General features: G+C 42.7%; 1 protein-coding gene across 1 annotated transcript in view; it reads right to left on the bottom strand.

The window, feature by feature from the left end:
- LOC123994126 (BTB/POZ domain-containing protein KCTD8-like) overlaps positions 1-17,374 on the bottom strand; it is a 32,201-nt gene extending 14,827 nt beyond the window's left edge. Inside the window, exon 1 of the mRNA XM_046296639.1 lies at positions 16,149-17,374. Within this exon, the coding sequence (XP_046152595.1) occupies positions 16,149-16,971 (823 nt within the window). The 5' untranslated portion in view covers positions 16,972-17,374. The remainder of the gene's footprint in view (positions 1-16,148) is intronic.
- Positions 17,375-18,962: the final 1,588 nt, after the last annotated feature.

Raw genomic sequence — 18,962 nt, 5'->3', positions numbered from 1 at the left:
TGATAAACCTCAGCCATAAGAATAACATTTTGGGCCAACTGACACATTTGAGCTACTTCTGTAACACTTGATATGTTTGCATATGGCTTTCCTAACACTGTCAATAAGGTAACACAACACCTTGGTAAAGCTTGCATAACACATAGTAAAACCTAATAACACTACCACAACCAATGAAAACAATTATTCAACTGTATATTTAGTCTTATGCTTTAGGACATAGGGTTATCTTAACAGGAAAGGACAGCTGTCATGTCAATCAGAACAGTGTTACAGCAATACGTACAAAACCACACCTAACTCAAAGTGTCTGAGATTCACATCCAAGGACAAACTGGCGATCTACTATTGAACTGAGTCCAATCTCAACCCTCCCAATAAAGGGTCTTGTTTCCTATAGCTCTCCCATATAACTCCCTGCTGAGTCTTCGTGTTTCAGATCGATTCTCTGGGACAGTCTTTGTCAGGGCTGCACAATAATCATTGAGCCCTGGGGACAGTGGGGACAGGCTAACCAGGTGGGTATCAGTCAGTATTGAAATAGGACAACTGATGCCACCGCCCTTCTCTGATGACATTGGGACAGGCTACCCAGGTGGGTATCAGTCAGTATTGAAATAGGACAACTGATGCCACCGCCCTTCTCTGATGACATTGGGACAGGCTACCCAGGTGGGTATCAGTCAGTATTGAAATAGGACAACTGATGCCACCACCCTTCTCTGATGACATTGGGACAGGCTACCCAGGTGGGTATCAGTCAGTATTGAAATAGGACAACTGATGCCACCTCCCTTCTCTGATGACATTGGGACAGGCTAACCAGGTGGGTATCAGTCAGTATTGAAATAGGACAACTGATGCCACCGCCCTTCTCTGATGACATTGGGACAGGCTAACCAGGTGGGTATCAGTCAGTATTGAAATAGGACAACTGTTGCCACCGCCCTTCTCTGATGACATTGGGACATTGAGAATGTAAAGGACCTAAAAATAAAATGGTAGGCCAATTTGTTTTGTAACTTTGAGGAACAGCACTGACTCAGCTAATTATGGGCCAAAGGTAGATAAAAGGTTGGTGAAAGGTTTGATAATCACATAAGTACAATAATACAAGTCAGTGATTCATAGTACAGATGTAGGATCTTAATTTGATCCCTTTTGTTACTGCAAATTTTACTGCACAGCGGGAAATGCAAACTTGAAGTATATTCTAGGTTTAAAAAGTCTTCTAAAGTTAGTAATTTCCACTTTAAAATGTCATTATTGATTGGAATATAATGCATATAATGCTTGATTTGCATATAATGACAGCATGATTCCTTGGTTAAGAAGCACTTGACACTTTAAAAACCTTTCAGACCAGCTTCTACAAATGGACACCGTATCCAAAAATAGCCCCGGTGACAAGTGAGATATGCGAGAAAGCACACCATCGGCTAAGCAAGACATCTATTATCTAATCAAGTGTTGAACAAATCATTATATAAGTGCTCCCGATAACGCTTCATTGAGTGCACAGCCAAGAAATGGAGGCAAATTACAGTACTTGTAGATGTGCGCTAAGAATGAAAGGTGCAATTATGTTGAAAGGCCAGTGGTGAATCTTAATAAGAAGGTAGGAAAGCTTAGCTGAATGCTCTCAGAACAACAGTTGGCCATCCTGAGAGATGTAAAAAAATTACAAAAAATAATCTCTCAAGCAAATAGTGAAGTGAAAAAGGAAAAGCACATCATTTGAATGCAATTCCCTTTTCGACACTGGCCAGCAGCAGACACCCCTGCAGCCCACTGCTGGCTTGACTCTGAAGGTAAGCAGGGTTCGATCCTGGTCGGTCCCTGGATGCTGCTGGAACTAGTGTTGGAGGGCCAGTAGAAGGCACTCTTTCCTCAGATAAAAAAAGATCACAATGTCCCAGGGCAGTGATTGGGGACATTGCCCTGTGTAGGGTGTTGTCTTTCAGATGGGAAGTTAAAGGAGTGTCCTGACTGTCTTTGGTCACTAAAGATCCCATGGCACTTAACGTAAGAGTAGGAGTGTTAACCACTTGCTAAATTCCCAATCTGACCCTCATACCATCATGGCCACCTAATCATCCCCAGCTTCCAATTAGCTTATTCATATCCCCTCTTCTCCCCAGTAACTATTCCCTAGGCGTTGCTGTAAATGAGAATGGGTTCTCAGTCAACTAAGGGTAAAATATGGGTTAAAATGAATAAAAACATTGCGTTTGAGATTTGGGATGAAGTGAATGTTTTGAAATAAATATTGTGGATAATATATCACAGTAATTACATTTGCGTAATGGTTTAAATAAAGAGATATGACATGCAAAAATTGTAGATAACAGACTTCTATAGCAGGAATAAAGAACACAAATATAGAGATATAATGATTTTAAAGATGGTCAGAATGTTCAGTCCACCTGACTAATTCATTGAATAGAGGCAAAGTATCAAAAGGGAAAGCAGAGGCCTCATCAAGAGACTGAAAGAATGGAGCAGGTTTTGGCCTTTGTCAAGTGAAAAGGGATTTGAGAAAAGAAGGAGTTGAGTGTGATACCAATCTATAATTGAAATGCAGGTCTTCCTATCTCTCAGCGGGTGAGTTGGGGAAAGAAAGGAAGTGTATGGAATAAAAAAAATGGATGAAGATTCTGTAGTGGTGATGGCCATGGGGAAATGGCTTTAGCCTAAACAGAGACAGAGCAGGAGCATGGCCAAGCCTTAGGGCACAACATACAGGTTGTTTCTGTACTTCAGCACGATAGACATTATGTTGAATACATGTCTGTCAGTGAAGACTGGTGTATTTAGGAAGAGGAGGATGGTTTTATCCTCCTATTTGAGAATTTGAATTTCACTTGCAGTACATTCTCAGGAAGGTGTTTCCAGACAGGTAGGTGGCAGTTAACTTTTTAAGTACTGTCCAACATTTATCTTACACAGATTAAAGACTAAAGCCGCCTGTAATCTGTAAATCAATGTGCACATGTACTCTGTAGTAGCAATGGCTATCGAAACAAGTTCAAATCCTGCTAGTAAACATCCAATTCCAATGAAAGCACTAAGCACTAATGTGTTCACGCATAGGCTCACAACCTGTGTTGTAGTGGAAGTCTGGGGGAGCAGATGGCCTCACAAGCTAGTATTCTCTCTGGGGGCAAAACAATGTCCTAGAAATAATGCACATGGAAATGGTGTAAACATATTGTGTTCACTCATGCTTCCCTCTCCTAATCTTGCACATAGAACAACCCCATCTGTGTCCATTTTCATGGTCCGGTAGAGTCCACAATGACTCTACTACTTGGTCATGACTACTTAAATTCCTGGTGTCTATCTGGACTTAAACGACAGGCAAAGTGGCTTCCGCCACTATCATTATCTTTCAGGCGTGTTATCGGACAGCTTTCTGCCTAATTAATGAGACTTAGGCAGATAAAGACCATTCATAGTCGACTGGCATTTGCTTGATAAAAATCTCCAGCGCTTAAAATTAGAATTTGGTATTTCGTTGTTCAGCAAAATGGCAGCTCCGACACTTGTTTTGGTATGCAGCTGAGAACTCTCCTGTTGTTCTCTCTCTCAATTCCATGGTATAAACAATCCTATTGTTCTCCTTCTCTCTTTCAAGGACAATTCCAAAGACAACAATAGCTAATCAAATGAGCTGTTGGGAATTGGGATTATTTGTTTTGCATGGAGAATCAACTACCTGTCTCGGAGCCTACCCTGAATGCTTATCTAAATTAATGAAAGGGATTGCAAGCCTTATTTAGTTGAGAAACCGCATTGCCACACAAAGCAGAAAAACCCTGTAGGTTTGTTATCTACAGAAGGCGGCCATATAATCTCATTCAACGCTTGGGAGAACGCATCATTCACTTCATTCAATGTTGATGAGCGGGGGAAATGGTGTGAAGTTTAGGGAGTGAGCGAACGGAAGAGAAAGCCAACTTCCCACCCGGTGGCCTGCCCGCCTGTCACCTGACCTCAGACGAAATCCATCATTGGGCGAGTCATGCCGGGAGTCCCACCACATTTGTCATTGTCCCAGGGTTGCATCTGTGACATTTAAACGATTACCCTCTCAATCAATAACGGTTATGTTGAAGAATGTCACTGCATAAAACAACCTTCTCTGTCATGCCTCTAGGTCGGTGTTTGTTGGCGTTTTGCTTGGCATGGCAGAAAAAAAATGAGTATCAAAATAAAATCTGCATGCAAATCGTACTGTGTCACGACAATTCTAGGATGCGCTCTGCAAAACTCAGACCATTAGGCAATAGATTAACATTTTGGTTTTCCGTTTGTCTTAAATCGACATAACAGTCCAAAATCACAGTTTGTAAGATGCTTTTAGACCCCAAGAGTAGTCTGCTGTCATTATGAACCCAGGGCCCATGCCATCGTGATGAACCCAGGTCCCATGCCATCGTGATGAAACCATGTCCCATGCCATCATGATGAACCCAGGTCCCATGCCATCGTGATGAAACCATGTCCCACGCCATCATGATGAACCCAGGTCCCATGCCATCGTAATGAACCCATCTCCCACACCATCATGATGAACCCATATCTGTTATGCTGGTGAATGAGGACCCAAAAGCGACTTAACAGAAACAGAGTCTTTATTCCAGTCTTAAACAAAAACGATAATCCTGGATATTATCTTAGGTAAATACAAAACAGGAAAACTGAAATCCTCTCGTCAGTAGAGAGGAACGACTGGAGACGCGACCACAGACTGCAGGTCGATTCGGGAAGGCACAGGCCGTAGCTGACATAGACACCTGCTCACACGCAGCATCTGAAGAAGGCAAAAACACGACAGGGCGGAACAAGGACACAGAACAGCAAACATCAAACAAGGATCCGACAAGGACAGAAGCGGAAAACAGAGGGAGAAATAGGGACTCTAATCAGAGGGCAAAATAGGGGACAGGTGTGAAAGAGTAAATGAGGTAGTTAGGAGAATGAGGAACAGCTGGGAGCAGGAACGGAACGATAGAGAGAGAGAGCGAGAGAGGGAGAGAGGGAGGGGGAGAGAGAGGGATAGAAAGAGGGAAAGAACCTAATAAGACCAGCAGAGGGAAACGAATAGAAGGGAAGCACAGGGACAAGACATGATAATCAATGACAAAACATGACAATATCCCACGCCATCATGATGAACCCAGGTCCCATGCCATCATGATGAACCCAGGTCCCATGCCATCATGATGAACCCAGGTCCCATGCCATCATGATGAACCCAGGTCCCATTCCATCATGATAAACCCATGTCCCACGCCATCATGATGAACCCAGGTCCCATGCCATCATGATGAGCCCAGGTCCCATGCCATCATGATGAACCCATGTCCCACGCCATCATGATGAACCCAGGTCCCATGCCATCATGATGAACCCAGGTCCCATGCCATCATGATGAACCCATGTCCCACGCCATCATGATGAACCCAGGTCCCATGCCATCGTGATGAACCCAGGTCCCATGCCATCGTGATGAACCCAGGTCCCATGCCATCGTGATGAAACCAGGTCCCATGCCATCATGATGAACCCACGTCCAGCGTCATCATGATGAACCCACGTCCCACACCATCATGATGAACCCACGTCCCACACCATCATGACAAACCCACGTCCCACGTCATCATGATGAACCCACGTCCCACACCATCATGATGAACCCACGTCCCACACCATCATGACAAACCCACGTCCCACACCATCATGATGAACCCACGTCCCACACCATCATGACAAACCCACGTCCCACGTCATCATGATGAACCCAGGTCTCATGCCATCATGATGAACCCAGGTCCCATGCCATCATGATGAACCCATGTCCCACGCCATCATGATGAACCCAGGTCCCATGCCATCGTGATGAACCCAGGTCCCATGCCATCGTGATGAACCCAGGTCCCATGCCATCGTGATGAAACCAGGTCCCATGCCATCATGATGAACCCACGTCCAGCGTCATCATGATGAACCCACGTCCCACACCATCATGATGAACCCATGTCCCACACCATCATGACAAACCCACGTCCCACGTCATCATGATGAACCCATGTCCCACACCATCATGATGAACCCACGTCCCACACCATCATGACAAACCCACGTCCCACACCATCATGATGAACCCAGGTCCCATGCCATCATGATGAAACCAGGTCCATATGCTATCATGACGAACCCACGTCATCATGATGAACCCACGTCCCACACCATCATGACGAACCCACGTCCCACGCCATCATGATGAACCCACGTCCCACGCCATCATGATGAACCCAGGTCCCACATCATCATGATGAACCCACGTCCCACGCCATCATGATGAACCCACGTCCCACACCATCATGATGAACCCACGTCCCATGCCATCATGATGAACCCAGGTCCATATGCTATCATGACGAACCCACGTCATCATGACGAACCCACGTCCCACACCATCATGACAAACCCACGTCCCACGTCATCATGATGAACCCACGTCCCACGTCATCATGATGAACCCACATCCCACATCATCATGATGAACCCACGTCCCACACCATCAATAGTGTAGATGCAGCTATGCACCAAAATCTGGAGATATGTGGTGCTCATCTTTTCCATTGATTTGGGGATTGAGCATATAGCTGAATCAACACAACACATGGCCTGGAACGTGGGCTTATCTCAAAATGTTTAAGGTCTGAAAACATCTGGTCGTCATTCCTCCTTTAACTGACATCTCTGATGTGAGGGAATTATTGTTTCTTCTTGTTGGAACTTTGCTAGCAGACTCTTCAGGACTATTAATCAAACAAGAACTCTAACCACCCAAACTGTATTGAAAAGAAATGTGTTGAAGACATATCAATGATAAAATGTAGGACATTAATATAGCTGAAGAACATAGGCCTAATGTGCAGTGCATATTTGAGAACAGATTTGAGAACTGTTCGCAGTGTGCAGTATATGTAGGGCTGTATATAATGGGCTGTGATAGGGACCGACGAGGGGTTTTCACTCCCTGTATGTCCCTGGCAAAGATGTTTCCCTCCTTAGAAGTAATTGAACATGATGATTTGTTGAGCAAATGTGTGTGTGTGTGTGTGTGTGTGTGTGTGTGTGTGTGTGTGTGTGTGTGTGTGTGTGTGTGTGTGTGTGTGTGTGTGTGTGTGTGTGTGTGTGTGTGTGTGTGTGTGTGTGTGTGTGTGTGTGTGTGTGTGTGTGTGTGTGTGTTCGTACGTGCAAGGTCTCTATGAGATAGCAGCTAGTGTATGAGTAAAATCTACAACCAAATAAAGGGGAGCTAGACTAAAAGTTTATGTCTGTAAAAAGATGATCCTAAGATAATTGTCTTTAAAATTCCAAACCCTCATTGGTTTGAATGGTGTCAGCTATTTTTATCTATTATTCGTTTGACCTTAATAACATCAATTGGGGTATTTGGAGTACTATATAGGTAGAGAACATAGAACAGAACGAGGTTATGTCAGTTACTAAATGTTGACAAAAATGCAGATAGAACCTTATAGAACCAAGCTCATGAAAAGCCTATGCGTTTTATCTAAGAATACAATGTCAAGAATAAGTTTGCATTATGCTGGAGCATGGAACATGATTCAAAAGAAAACAATATGGCACAAATATTGCAATACTGCACACAAAATATTGCACAATTTCACATATGTATTCTAGTTTATTGCCAACGTTTCTGTCTATTGACCTTCTTCAGACCAGAGACATTGGCAATCAATATTTTTGGTCTGAGAAACAAATTTTGAAATTGCTAAACCATAACAGCATGTATAATGTATTAATGCATGGTAAGGTGCATGGGAAGGGGCATGGTAAGAGTCATGGTAAGGGGCATGGTAAGGGGATTGGTAAGAGTCATGGTAAGGGGCATGGTAAGAGTCATGGTAAGGGGCATGGTAAAGGGCATGGTAAGAGACATGGTAAAGGGCATGGTAAGAGTCATGGTAAGGGGCATGGTAAAGGGCATGGTAAGAGACATGGTAAAGGGCATGGTAAGAGTCATGGTAAGGGGCATGGTAAGAGTCATGGTAAGAGTCATGGTAAAGGGCATGGTAAAGGGCATGTTAAGAGTCATGGTAAAGGGCATGGTAAAGGGCATGGTAAGAGTCATGGTAAAGGGCATGGTAAGAGTCATGGTAAAGGGCATGGTAAGAGTCATGGTAAAGGGCATGGTAAGAGTCATGGTAAGAGTCATGGTAAAGGGCATGGTAAGAGTCATGGTAAAGGGCATGGTAAGAGTCATGGTAAGAGTCATGGTAAAGGGCATGGTAAAGGGCATGGTAAGAGTCATGGTAAAGGGCATGGTAAAGGGCATGGTAAAGGGCATGGTAAGAGTCATGGTAAAGGGCATGGTAAAGGGCATGGTAAGAGTCATGGTAAAGGGCATGGTAAGAGTCATGGTAAAGGGCATGGTAAGAGTCATGGTAAAGGGCATGGTAAAGGGCATGGTAAGAGTCATGGTAAAGGGCATGGTAAGAGTCATGGTAAAGGGCATGGTAAGGGGAATAGTAAGTTGTTGCAGTCTGGTTCAGGAATAAAGGTTACAAGTCTATAATGCCTGAGTTGGGATGGATGTTTCAGTGTTGGAGAAAGCTTTCTTATTGAATGCTTTCAAGTCTGGTAAATGCTAAACTTAATGGTTTGGAAAATATAAAGCCTTTAAAGCGATACTGCGATATTCTGGCAATCAAGCTTTTCTACTTACCTAGACTCAGATGAACTCTTGGATACTATTTGTATGTCTCTGGGTGCAGTACGAAGGAAGGTAGAGGTAGTTACACAAGGCAATGCTGACGAGTGTTAGCAAATGGACGTCTACAGGTACGGTGGGGTAAGCTAGAGGCTAGGTTGCCAGAATCTCGCAGTATCTCTTTAACATGGTTAAATGGAACTGTTCGACATCATGGTCAATGCTTCCTAGTTTAATTTTACGTTTAGTGTACAAAACATGAAGAAGACCTGCTCTTTCCACATAGACTGACCAGGTGAAAGCTATGATCCCTTATTGATGTCACTTGTTAAATCCACTCCAATCAGAGTAGATGAAGGGGAGGAGACAGGTTAAAGAAGGATTTTTAAGCCTTGAGACAATTGAGACATGGGGTGTGTATGTGTGCCATTCAAAGGGTGAATGGGCAAGACAAAATATTTAAATGCCTTTTAACAGGGTATGGTGGTAGGTGAACAGCACACTGGTTTGTGTCAAGAACTGCAATGCTGCTGGGTTTTTCACACTCAACAATTTCCAGTGTGTATCATGAGTGGTCCACCACCCAAAGGACATCTAGCCAACTTGACACAACTGTGAAAACATTGGAGTCAAAATGGGCCAGCATCCCTATGGGATGCTTTCAACACCTTGTAGAGTCATTGCCCCAATGAATTGAGGCTGTTCTGGTGGCAAAAGGGAGTGCAACTCAATATTAGGAAGGTGTTCTTAATGTTTTGTATGGTCAGTACATATCTTAGACAATATTGTCTCTGTTGTCTTTTTAGACTTTTCTTGCCATTAAATGTCAAGCTGGAAATGGACCAATCACCAACTTTTCCATAAATGATCTATACAGAGCAAGTTTAGAGCTAATACAGTGCATTAGGAAAGTATTCAGACTCCTTGACCTTTTCCACATTTTCTTATGTTACAGCCTTATTCTAAAATGGATTAAATTGTTTTTTCAATCTCATCATTCTACACACACCCCATAATGATGACTTAAAAACAGGTTTTAGAAATGTTGGCAAAGTATTCAGACCCTTTACTCAGTAAAGTTGAAGAAACTTTGCCAGCGTTTACAGCCTCAAGTCTTCTTGGGTATAATGCTACAAGCTTGGCACACCTGTATTTGGGGAGTTTTTCCCATTCTTCTCTTTTGGGGAGTTTTTCCCATTCACCCACACCTTGTGGGTGGGGGCAATGGTTAAAAAATGGAAGAAGACTAGTATTTTGTAGTAGAATTCCTCATTGGACAGTTTATAGGAATATTTCACGATGTTGCCAAAGATGTTCAAGACTTATTGTTTCCCTTCAATAAAATGCTTTCAAAACTACTTTCTGCACATTTCTGCTACTTTCTTAGGCTATACAAGTGCTATCTCTTGCTAAAAAAATATGTTTACACCTATGCCGTACCTTTAGCAATAATAATAATAATAATAATAATAAACCTCTACTTTAGTAAAGAAAACAATTATGCCAGGTGTGTTGTAATAAAAACAAATGGTGTCCACGGATTAAATGCAGTCTTTCTGCATTGTGAAGAGGGAAAACCCAGATATTCACAAAGTTTGTGATGAATGACAGGTTGTTTCTTCATGCAAACTATATTTGGGGTTTAAAATTCAATTTAGCTGCTTCATTTTAGGGGTTTCGTGTAGGCTGATCATTTTTTACCCTTAAGACAAGGGGAGTATACAGAATGTTAAGACTACACAAGGGTTAATGTGCCTTTTGACAAACTTCAAATGGGCTGTCATGGTCTGTCATATGCCTTTTACTGAGGAGTGGCTACCATCTGGCCACTACCATAAAGGCCTGATTGGTGGAGTGCTGCAGAGATGGTTGTCCTGCTGGAAGGTTCTCCCATCGCCACAGAGAAACTCTAGAGCTCTGTCAGAGTGACCATCAGGTTCTTGGTCACTTCCCTGATCAAGGCCCTTCTCCCCCGATTGCTCAGTTTGGCCGGGCGACCAGCTTTAGGAAGAGTCATTGTGGTTCCAAACCTCTTCCATTTAAGAATGATAGGGGCCACTGTCACTGCACTGTCAACTGTTGGAGGTGTGTGCCTTTCCAAATCATGTCCAATCATTTGAATTTACTAAAGGTGGACTCCAATCAAGTTATCGAAACATCTCAAGGATGATCAATGGAAACAGGATGCAAATAGGATGTAAATTAAATTTTAGAATAAGGCTGCAACGTAAGAACATTTTGAAAAAGTCAAGGGGTCTGAATACTTTCCGAATGTACTGTATATCTGTGTTGAATTGGATATTGTAGTATAGAATACATTTGAAGCATAAATACGGTATATTCATAATGTGCAAACAAACAATGTGCCTGCACAATTTTTTTACATGGTAAATATAATATAAATGATTCATTTTTATTACGTTATTGTTGTAATTTAATATTCTGTAACATGCCACTATGGTACCTATAGCCTTATCTAGCATTTTCTTGTCGTGAAACGTGTATCAAATGATCTTTAGAACAACAACAGAATGCAATTAACACACATGTTGAGGAGTTAGCCGATCTTTAAGCATAATAGCAGCTCAATGCTTATACTGTATTCAACAGGGGGAAAATCTGCTTGTTATGGCAGTGATGTTCCAACATCGCACAGGAATAAAAGCTTGATCCCTCATAAATATCAATACAATGCCATGTTGCAGAGAAGCTAATGAATTATGCAAGACCCAAGCAGGATCACACAGGCGGATCACCTTCAGCGGAGAGAAGTGAGAAGTGTGTACAGCACTGCCAACACGTCCATCGAGACGAGGAAAAGTGTAGATGAAAATAACCCAATCGAAACAGCCTCCTCAACCTCTGAGCCAGACAGGCATTTGTCAGCGGCTACCGTTGACCTCGAGTTCCTCGGATGCACTTTTGCTTTGTCACCCCATCCATTACCCCCCTGCATATTCACACCCTCTAGCACTTTCAAACGTGTTAAACAGTACCATGTGCCTTCACAGGGAGTGGGGTAAGATGCATTGGTATGTCAGATATGTCGCCCCCCCACCAATGGAGTGTTCTCGCATATTCCACATGTGTTATGTTGGCATCTGTGCTTCCTTCAAAATAAAACACCTCCCATGGAAGATTTTTAGACGATGCCTCTGAGCCCTCTCTGCCATATCTTGGCATGATAGTTTGTGAAAAGTAGGTCTATCTTTTTTATTGAATGTTAGCACCGGTTTGGACTCATTCCCCATTGGTCTATTTCAAGAATTTTACTCCATAAAAAAATCGAACTGTGTATTCTGTTGTAGATGTCATTGATCTTGTACTGACTCCATTGCTTCAAAAGGAAACAAAATAATATCTTGGTGGTGTATTAACAAAACTGAAATATATTCTGTGCTTCTTCATCTCGTCTTAGAATGAACAGACAAAATCAAGCCTCCCCCTCTCCTGTCAAAGCCTTCACGTCCAAAGGGACCAAATTCTTTGTTACCAGCAGGGACATGTGACCGGGAGAGTGAAAAAGGGTGACAAGTCAGGGAGCAAAATGTCTGGAACTGTATACGGTCAATATATAGACTGGCCATTTTGTCTTCATTAACACCTGTGCAGGCATAGAAACACACATGCAGACTCAAAGACACACACACACACACACACCCCTATTTGTCATGATGTATTTGTATTGATTAGACTGTTCCAATCTGTTAGGATTTGCCTGACCTTATGCACTTCCTTGGTTGTTTCCCCCCCATTTAATTCCCTATTCCCCAGACACACCTCACACCTCACCCCCAGACACACTATACCAAAACGTTGACTTTTCCACATTTTGTTAAATTAATTCATCTTATTCTAAAATGTATTAAATAGTTTTCCCCCCCTCATCAATATACACACAATACCCCATAATGACAAAGCAAAAAATGTTTTTTATACATTTTTGCAAATGTTTTACAAATTAGAAAACAAAAATACCTTATTTACATACAGTGGCTTGCAAAAGCATTCACCCCCTTGGCATTTTTCCTATTTTGTTGCCTTAGAACTTGGAATTAAAATAGATTTTTGGGGGGGTTTGTATAATTTTATTTACACAACATGGCTACCACTTTGAAGATGCAAAATATTTTATATTGTGAAACAAAACAGAAATAAGACAAAAAAGTACAATTAAAGCAATTACAGCTACAAATCTCTTGGAGTATGTCTCTATAAGCTTGGCACATCTAGCCACTGGGATTTTTGCCCGTTCTTCAAGGCAAAACTGCTCCAGCTCCTTCAAGTTGGATGGTTGCTGTACACCAGCAGAAATCTTTAAGTCATACCACAGATTCTCAATTGGATTGAGGTCTCGGCTTTGACTAGGCCATTCCAAAACATTTAAATGTTTCCCATTAAACTACTCGAGTGTTGCTTTAGGAGTATGCTTAAAGTCATTGTCCTGCTGGAAGGTGAACCTCTGTCCCAGTCTCAAATCTCTGGAAGACTAACAGTTTTCCCTCAAGAATTTCCCTGTATTTAGAGCCATCCATCATTCCTTCAAATCTGATCAGCTTCCCAGTCCTTGCCGATGAAACACATCCCCACAGCATGATGCTGCCACCACCATGCTTCCCTGTGGGGATGGTATTCTCGGGGTCATGAGAGGTGTTAGGTTTACACCAGACATAGCATTTTCCTTGATGGCCAAAAAGCTACATTTTAGTTTCATCTGACCTTTGCACCTTTTTCCATATGGTTGGGTAGTCTCCCACATGCCTTTTGGCGAACACCAAATATGTTTGCTTATTTTTTTTCTTTAAGACATGTCTTTTTTTCTGGCCACTCTTTCGTGAAGCCCAAGTGATCATATAGTCAGATACTCCAATGTCCGCTGTGGAGCTTTGTAGCTCCTTCAGGGTTCTCTTTGGTCTCTTTGTTGCCTCTCTGATAAATGCCCTCCTTGCCTGGCCTGTGAGTTTTGGTGCGCAGCCCTCTCTTGGCAGGTTTGTTGTGGTGCCATATTTTTTATCAATGGATTTAATGGTGTTCTGTGGGATGTTCAAAGTTTCGTATATGTTTCATAACCCAACACTGATTTGTACTTCTCCACAACTTTGTCCCTGACCTATTTGGTGAGCTTCATGGTCTCACTTGCTTGGTGGTTCCTCTTGCTTCGTGGTGTTGCAGACTCTGGGACCTTTCAGAACAGGTGTATATATACTGAGATCATGTGACAGATCATGTGACACTTAATTAAAGCCCACCTGTGTGCAATCTAACTAATTATATGACTTCTGAAGGTAATTAGTTGCACCAGATCTTATTTAGGGCAAAGGGGGTGAATATATATACACGCACCTCTTTTTTTTAAAACATTTTTTTAAATCAAGTACTTTTTTTCATTCCACTTCACCAACTTGGACATTGTTTTTAATGTCCATTACATGAAATCCAAATAAAAATCCATTTAAATTACATGTTGTAATGCAACAAAATAGGAAAAGCTCCAAGGGGGATGAATACTTTTGCAAGTCCCTGTAACTATTCAGACCCTTTGCTATGAGATTCAAAATTGAGCTCAGGTGCATCCTGTTTCCATTGATCATTCTTGAGATGTTTCTATGACTTGATTGGAGTCCACTTGTGGTAATTCAATTGATTGGACATGATTTGGAAAGGCACACACCTGTCTATATAAGGTCCCATGGTTGACAGTGCATGTCAGAGCAAAAAAAAACAAGCCATGAGGTCGAAGGAATTGTCCGTAGAGCTCTGAGACAGGATTGTGTCGAGGCACAGATCTTGGGACAGGTACCAAAACATTTCTGCAGCATTGAAGGTCCCCAAGAATACATTGACCTCCATAATTCTTAAATGGAAAAGTTTGTAACCACCAAGACTCTTCCAAGAGATGACCGCAGTCAGGGAGGTGACCATGAACCTGATGGTCACTCTGATAGAGCTCCAGAGTTCCTCTGACCATGAACCTTCCAGCAGGACAACCATCTCTGCAGCACTCCACCAATCAGGCCTTTATGGTTGACTGGCCAGACGGAAGCAACTCCTCAGTAAAAGGCACATGACAGCCTGCTTGAAGTTTGCCAAAAGGCACCTAAAGGACTCTCAGATCATGAGAAACAAGATTCTCTGGTCTAATGAAACCAAGATTGAACTCTTTGGCCTGAATGCCAAGTGTCATGTCTGGAGAAACCTGGCACCATCCCTACAGTGAAGCATGGTGGAGGTGGCAGCATCATACTGTGGGGATGTTTTTCAGTGGCAGGAAGTGTTAAACTAGTCAGGATCAAGGGAAAGATGAACAGAGCAAAGTGCAAAGAGATCCTTGATGAAAACCTCCTCCAGGGCTCTCAGGACCTCAGACTGGGGCGAAGATTCACTTTCCAACAGGACAATGACCCTAAGCACACAACCAAGACAGCGCAGGAGTGGCTTCGGGACAAGTCTCTGAATGTCATTGAGTGGCCCAGCCAGAACCCGGACTTGAACCCGATCGAACATTCCTGGAGATACCTGAATTTAGCTATGCAGCCACGCTCCCCAACCTAACATAGCTTGAGGGGATCTGCAGAGAAGAATGGGAGAATCTCCCCAAATACAGGTGTGCCAAGCTTGTAACGTCATACCCAAGAAAACTTACTTATGTAAACATAATATTTCAGTTTAAAATATTTAATAGATTTACAGAAATTTCTTGTCATGGGGTATTGTGTATAGATTGATGAGGAGAAAAAAATAACCATTTAATCCATTTCAGAATAAGGTTGTAACGTACCAAAATGTGGAAAAAGTCAAGGGGTCTGAATACTATCCAAATGCACTGTATCTACAGCCCTCAAGAAGTTTTTGGTCCTTCAATCATTCTTCTTACAATGAAACTGTATGTTACTCTCACACACCTTTCCCTTTAATCTATTCTCTCTTTTACCTACCTGTTGTGATTTGGAAAACATTTCCAACTGATGAGAGAACCAGGGAGGGTGGGGCAGTCTCACATTCTTTATGTAATTTATGAGCTTTATTGAAGAGATAGAAACGTGTTTGAAAGACGGGGAAGGGTGAGTCAAAGGGCAGTGGGCCCGTATTCAAACCCATGCTGACTCTAGCATCCATGTTTGCCGGGGTCAGGGGCCGTCATTGCTGGACCACACAGGAAGGCTATTCTCAAGGAAAGTGCAGAAGCTGGTAATGGGATTACTTTGAACCATAGAGAGAGAGAAGGCTATTATTTACCTTCAATAGCATGTACAATCCAAGTCAGAAAAGGTAGGCAATTCGTTCAATCTTTCCAAATGTAAAGAATAATGTTACAGAATACTTCTAAAACCTGAGAAAACATGTTGGACCCACCTATCCAATATGTATGCTAGTGAATGGATGAGAAGTCACTTACTGAAGAAGATGTACTCCGTGTAGCTGCTCCAGATTTTGTCGTCCCTGTACTGGTTGACAAAAGCGGCTGTTCCCGTGGAGTTACACGCCACCATTGTAAAGCCCACCTCAGAAAGCCGGTCAAATGCCTGCTCCAGGTAGGTGAACTTGAGGTAAAACCGCGAAGTGTACTTTTCCGGCGGCCTGTCAGGGTCCCGGCTCTCGTTCAGTGTTTCCCCAAACACCTCTTTGGCCAGGGCGATGCGTCCGCACACCATGATCCGTGCCACGCGTCGGAACTTGGCGTCGGCTTGGTTGTCTCGCACTGTAGTGTAGGATCCCCTGTAGCCGATGGTGATGAACCCTGACCTCTTGTCTGAGGAAGTCGAGGTTCGACCTGTGGGGTACTCGCTGCTTTGCGAGCTCTCCTCGATGTCACTGTGGCAGCCCTCATCGTTCATGGAGCCCTGCTTGGAACCTACGCGGGGCCCCAGGAGGCGCAGCAGCTCGCCCAGCTGGAAGTGCTCAGCCTCCCGCTGTAGACGCTCACGCTCGGGAAAGTGGTCCGGCAGCACCAGCTGGCGGTCTCGCAGGAAGTCCAGCACATAGCGGAACAGGAAGCCATCGCGGTCGATGAAGAATCGACCTCGGCTGTCCCTCGGCAGCTCCCGCGGTGGGCACCGGGCGAACATGGCGTGCAGGGTGGTGTCGGGCACACTGACCAGGGTAGAGCGCTTGGTGACGTACACCTGGCCACCCACATTTAGCTCCACCACCTCTGGGGTCGGGGGCGGTGCCGGGGCGGACACCTCGCTGATGGGCAGAATGGTTTCCTTCATGGCCATGGTCCCGTAGTTCCACCAGATTATAGAGCGAAATCAAACACCTCCCCTTCCAAACTCATTAAGGTATAGATCCTCTCAAACAAGCTCAGTGAAGAGCAAGAGAAGAAAAAGGTCCCAATAGAATCAACAGCGGTCACCAAGGAGTTCACAGCATAGCCGGTGCTGAAGTTTGAAAGAGACAGAGGACTACATCCCTGCTGTTAGAATTAGCTGAGGAGAGAGAGAGAGAGAGAGAGAGAGAGAGAGAGAGAGAGAGAGAGAGAGAGAGAGAGAGAGAGAGAAAGAAAGAGAAAGAGAGAAAAGATGGGGACAGTGCATCCGTTCCCCCAGCCACTGTCACCTCACTAATGGAGAGAGCAAATGCCAGGAGAGAGCGATAGAGGAGAAAAAAATACCTCTGAGCGACACCCAGCATCATTTGTCCAGAGTCTGGGGGAAACCATGATGACATAATCCTCTGTGTGAAAGGGGAGGTGCTGCAGTTCCAGCCTTTTAAAGGGGCAGTATTATAAATATTTATACAATACAATATTACCCAACTTCATCTAGTCTTAAAGTCTGAAGATGATCTGGAAACAAAAAGTATATAAAAAATATTATATACAGATACAAACATTCAGACATGAATGAATCCCACCATTTTAGAATGTTGATTCCAGAATAGTGTCAATAACAAATTGACACATGTTTACATATTTCACTCAATTTAAAGTGTTTTTTTAACAAAGGTGCCAATAGATTAAACAACCCTATCTCTGACACAATATGTATTTTTGTTTGATTGGAAATGCACCAATACTGTGATAGTGGCAAATATCCAACAAACATTTCCATATTTCAACAGTGCCATCTGTTGGAATGCTGCAAAACATTTAACAGAAACCCATGATCTAAAATGTTCTATATCTAATTACTACAAACATGATTATGTTACTTACCCTACATATGTATTACTGTATCTCATGCATATGTAACACATGTATACTAGCCACTTTAACTAGGTCTTGTTTTGAATATTTTTAAATGTAGAAATGTTTTTTAAATTGTTGAGAAATGTTATTTTAAGTAGACCATTTTAATAATGGAAATTGATGGGAAATGAAATCACTAGCCACTTTAAACAATGCTACCTTATATAATGTTACTTACCCTACATTATTCATCTCATCATTGATATTGTTGTAACACATGTATCACTAGCCACTTTAACTATGCCACTTTGTTTACTTTGTCTACACACTCATCTCATATGTATATCTGATACCATCTACTGTATGCTGCTCTGTACCATCACTCATTCATATATCCTTATGTACATGTTATCCCCTTACACTGTGTATAAGACAGTAGTTTTGGAATTGTTAGTTAGATTACTTGTTGGTTATCACTGCATTGTCGGAACTAGAAGCACAAGCATTTCGCTACACTCGCATTAACATCTGCTAACCATGTGTATGTGACAAATAAAATTTGATTTGATTTGATTTTGAATATGAAAATAATCAGTGTAATCAGTGTAATGAAGTAATGAATACACCCCAGTAGACGCACACCCAAAATAAATGGTGGTGTAGGAATATATAAACACACTAATCACAACAACAAAAATCCCGTAGCTCTGTGAAGATATTTGTGTATTGATGTACATGTCTATTCAAAGATAATCCAAGCATTTACTGATCCAACTAACTAGCTCAATCAAACATATTCCCAAAACTTTTCTGACTATATCACTCTATCTGACATCCCTGAAGCAACAAAAAAAATACCACGGTTCTGCACAGATGCTGACAGGTCATTGAGCACAATGACACGTTACAAGGCTACGCCATTAATCAACGTCAGGCTATTAGCAGCCTCTTGTCTCAAAGGTACTTCACCACTGGGAACAGCCGACAACTAACAGCAAACACCTTGTCTTTCCAATCTCCACAGGCCTCTTGATTGAATGAGCTTCCAAGGTTATTAAACCTTTTCAATATCCGCATGCG

The sequence above is a fragment of the Oncorhynchus gorbuscha genome, linkage group LG13 (genome assembly GCF_021184085.1).
Source record: "Oncorhynchus gorbuscha isolate QuinsamMale2020 ecotype Even-year linkage group LG13, OgorEven_v1.0, whole genome shotgun sequence".
NCBI classification, from domain to species: domain Eukaryota; kingdom Metazoa; phylum Chordata; class Actinopteri; order Salmoniformes; family Salmonidae; genus Oncorhynchus; species Oncorhynchus gorbuscha.
This window is presented reverse-complemented; position numbering and strand designations above follow the sequence as displayed.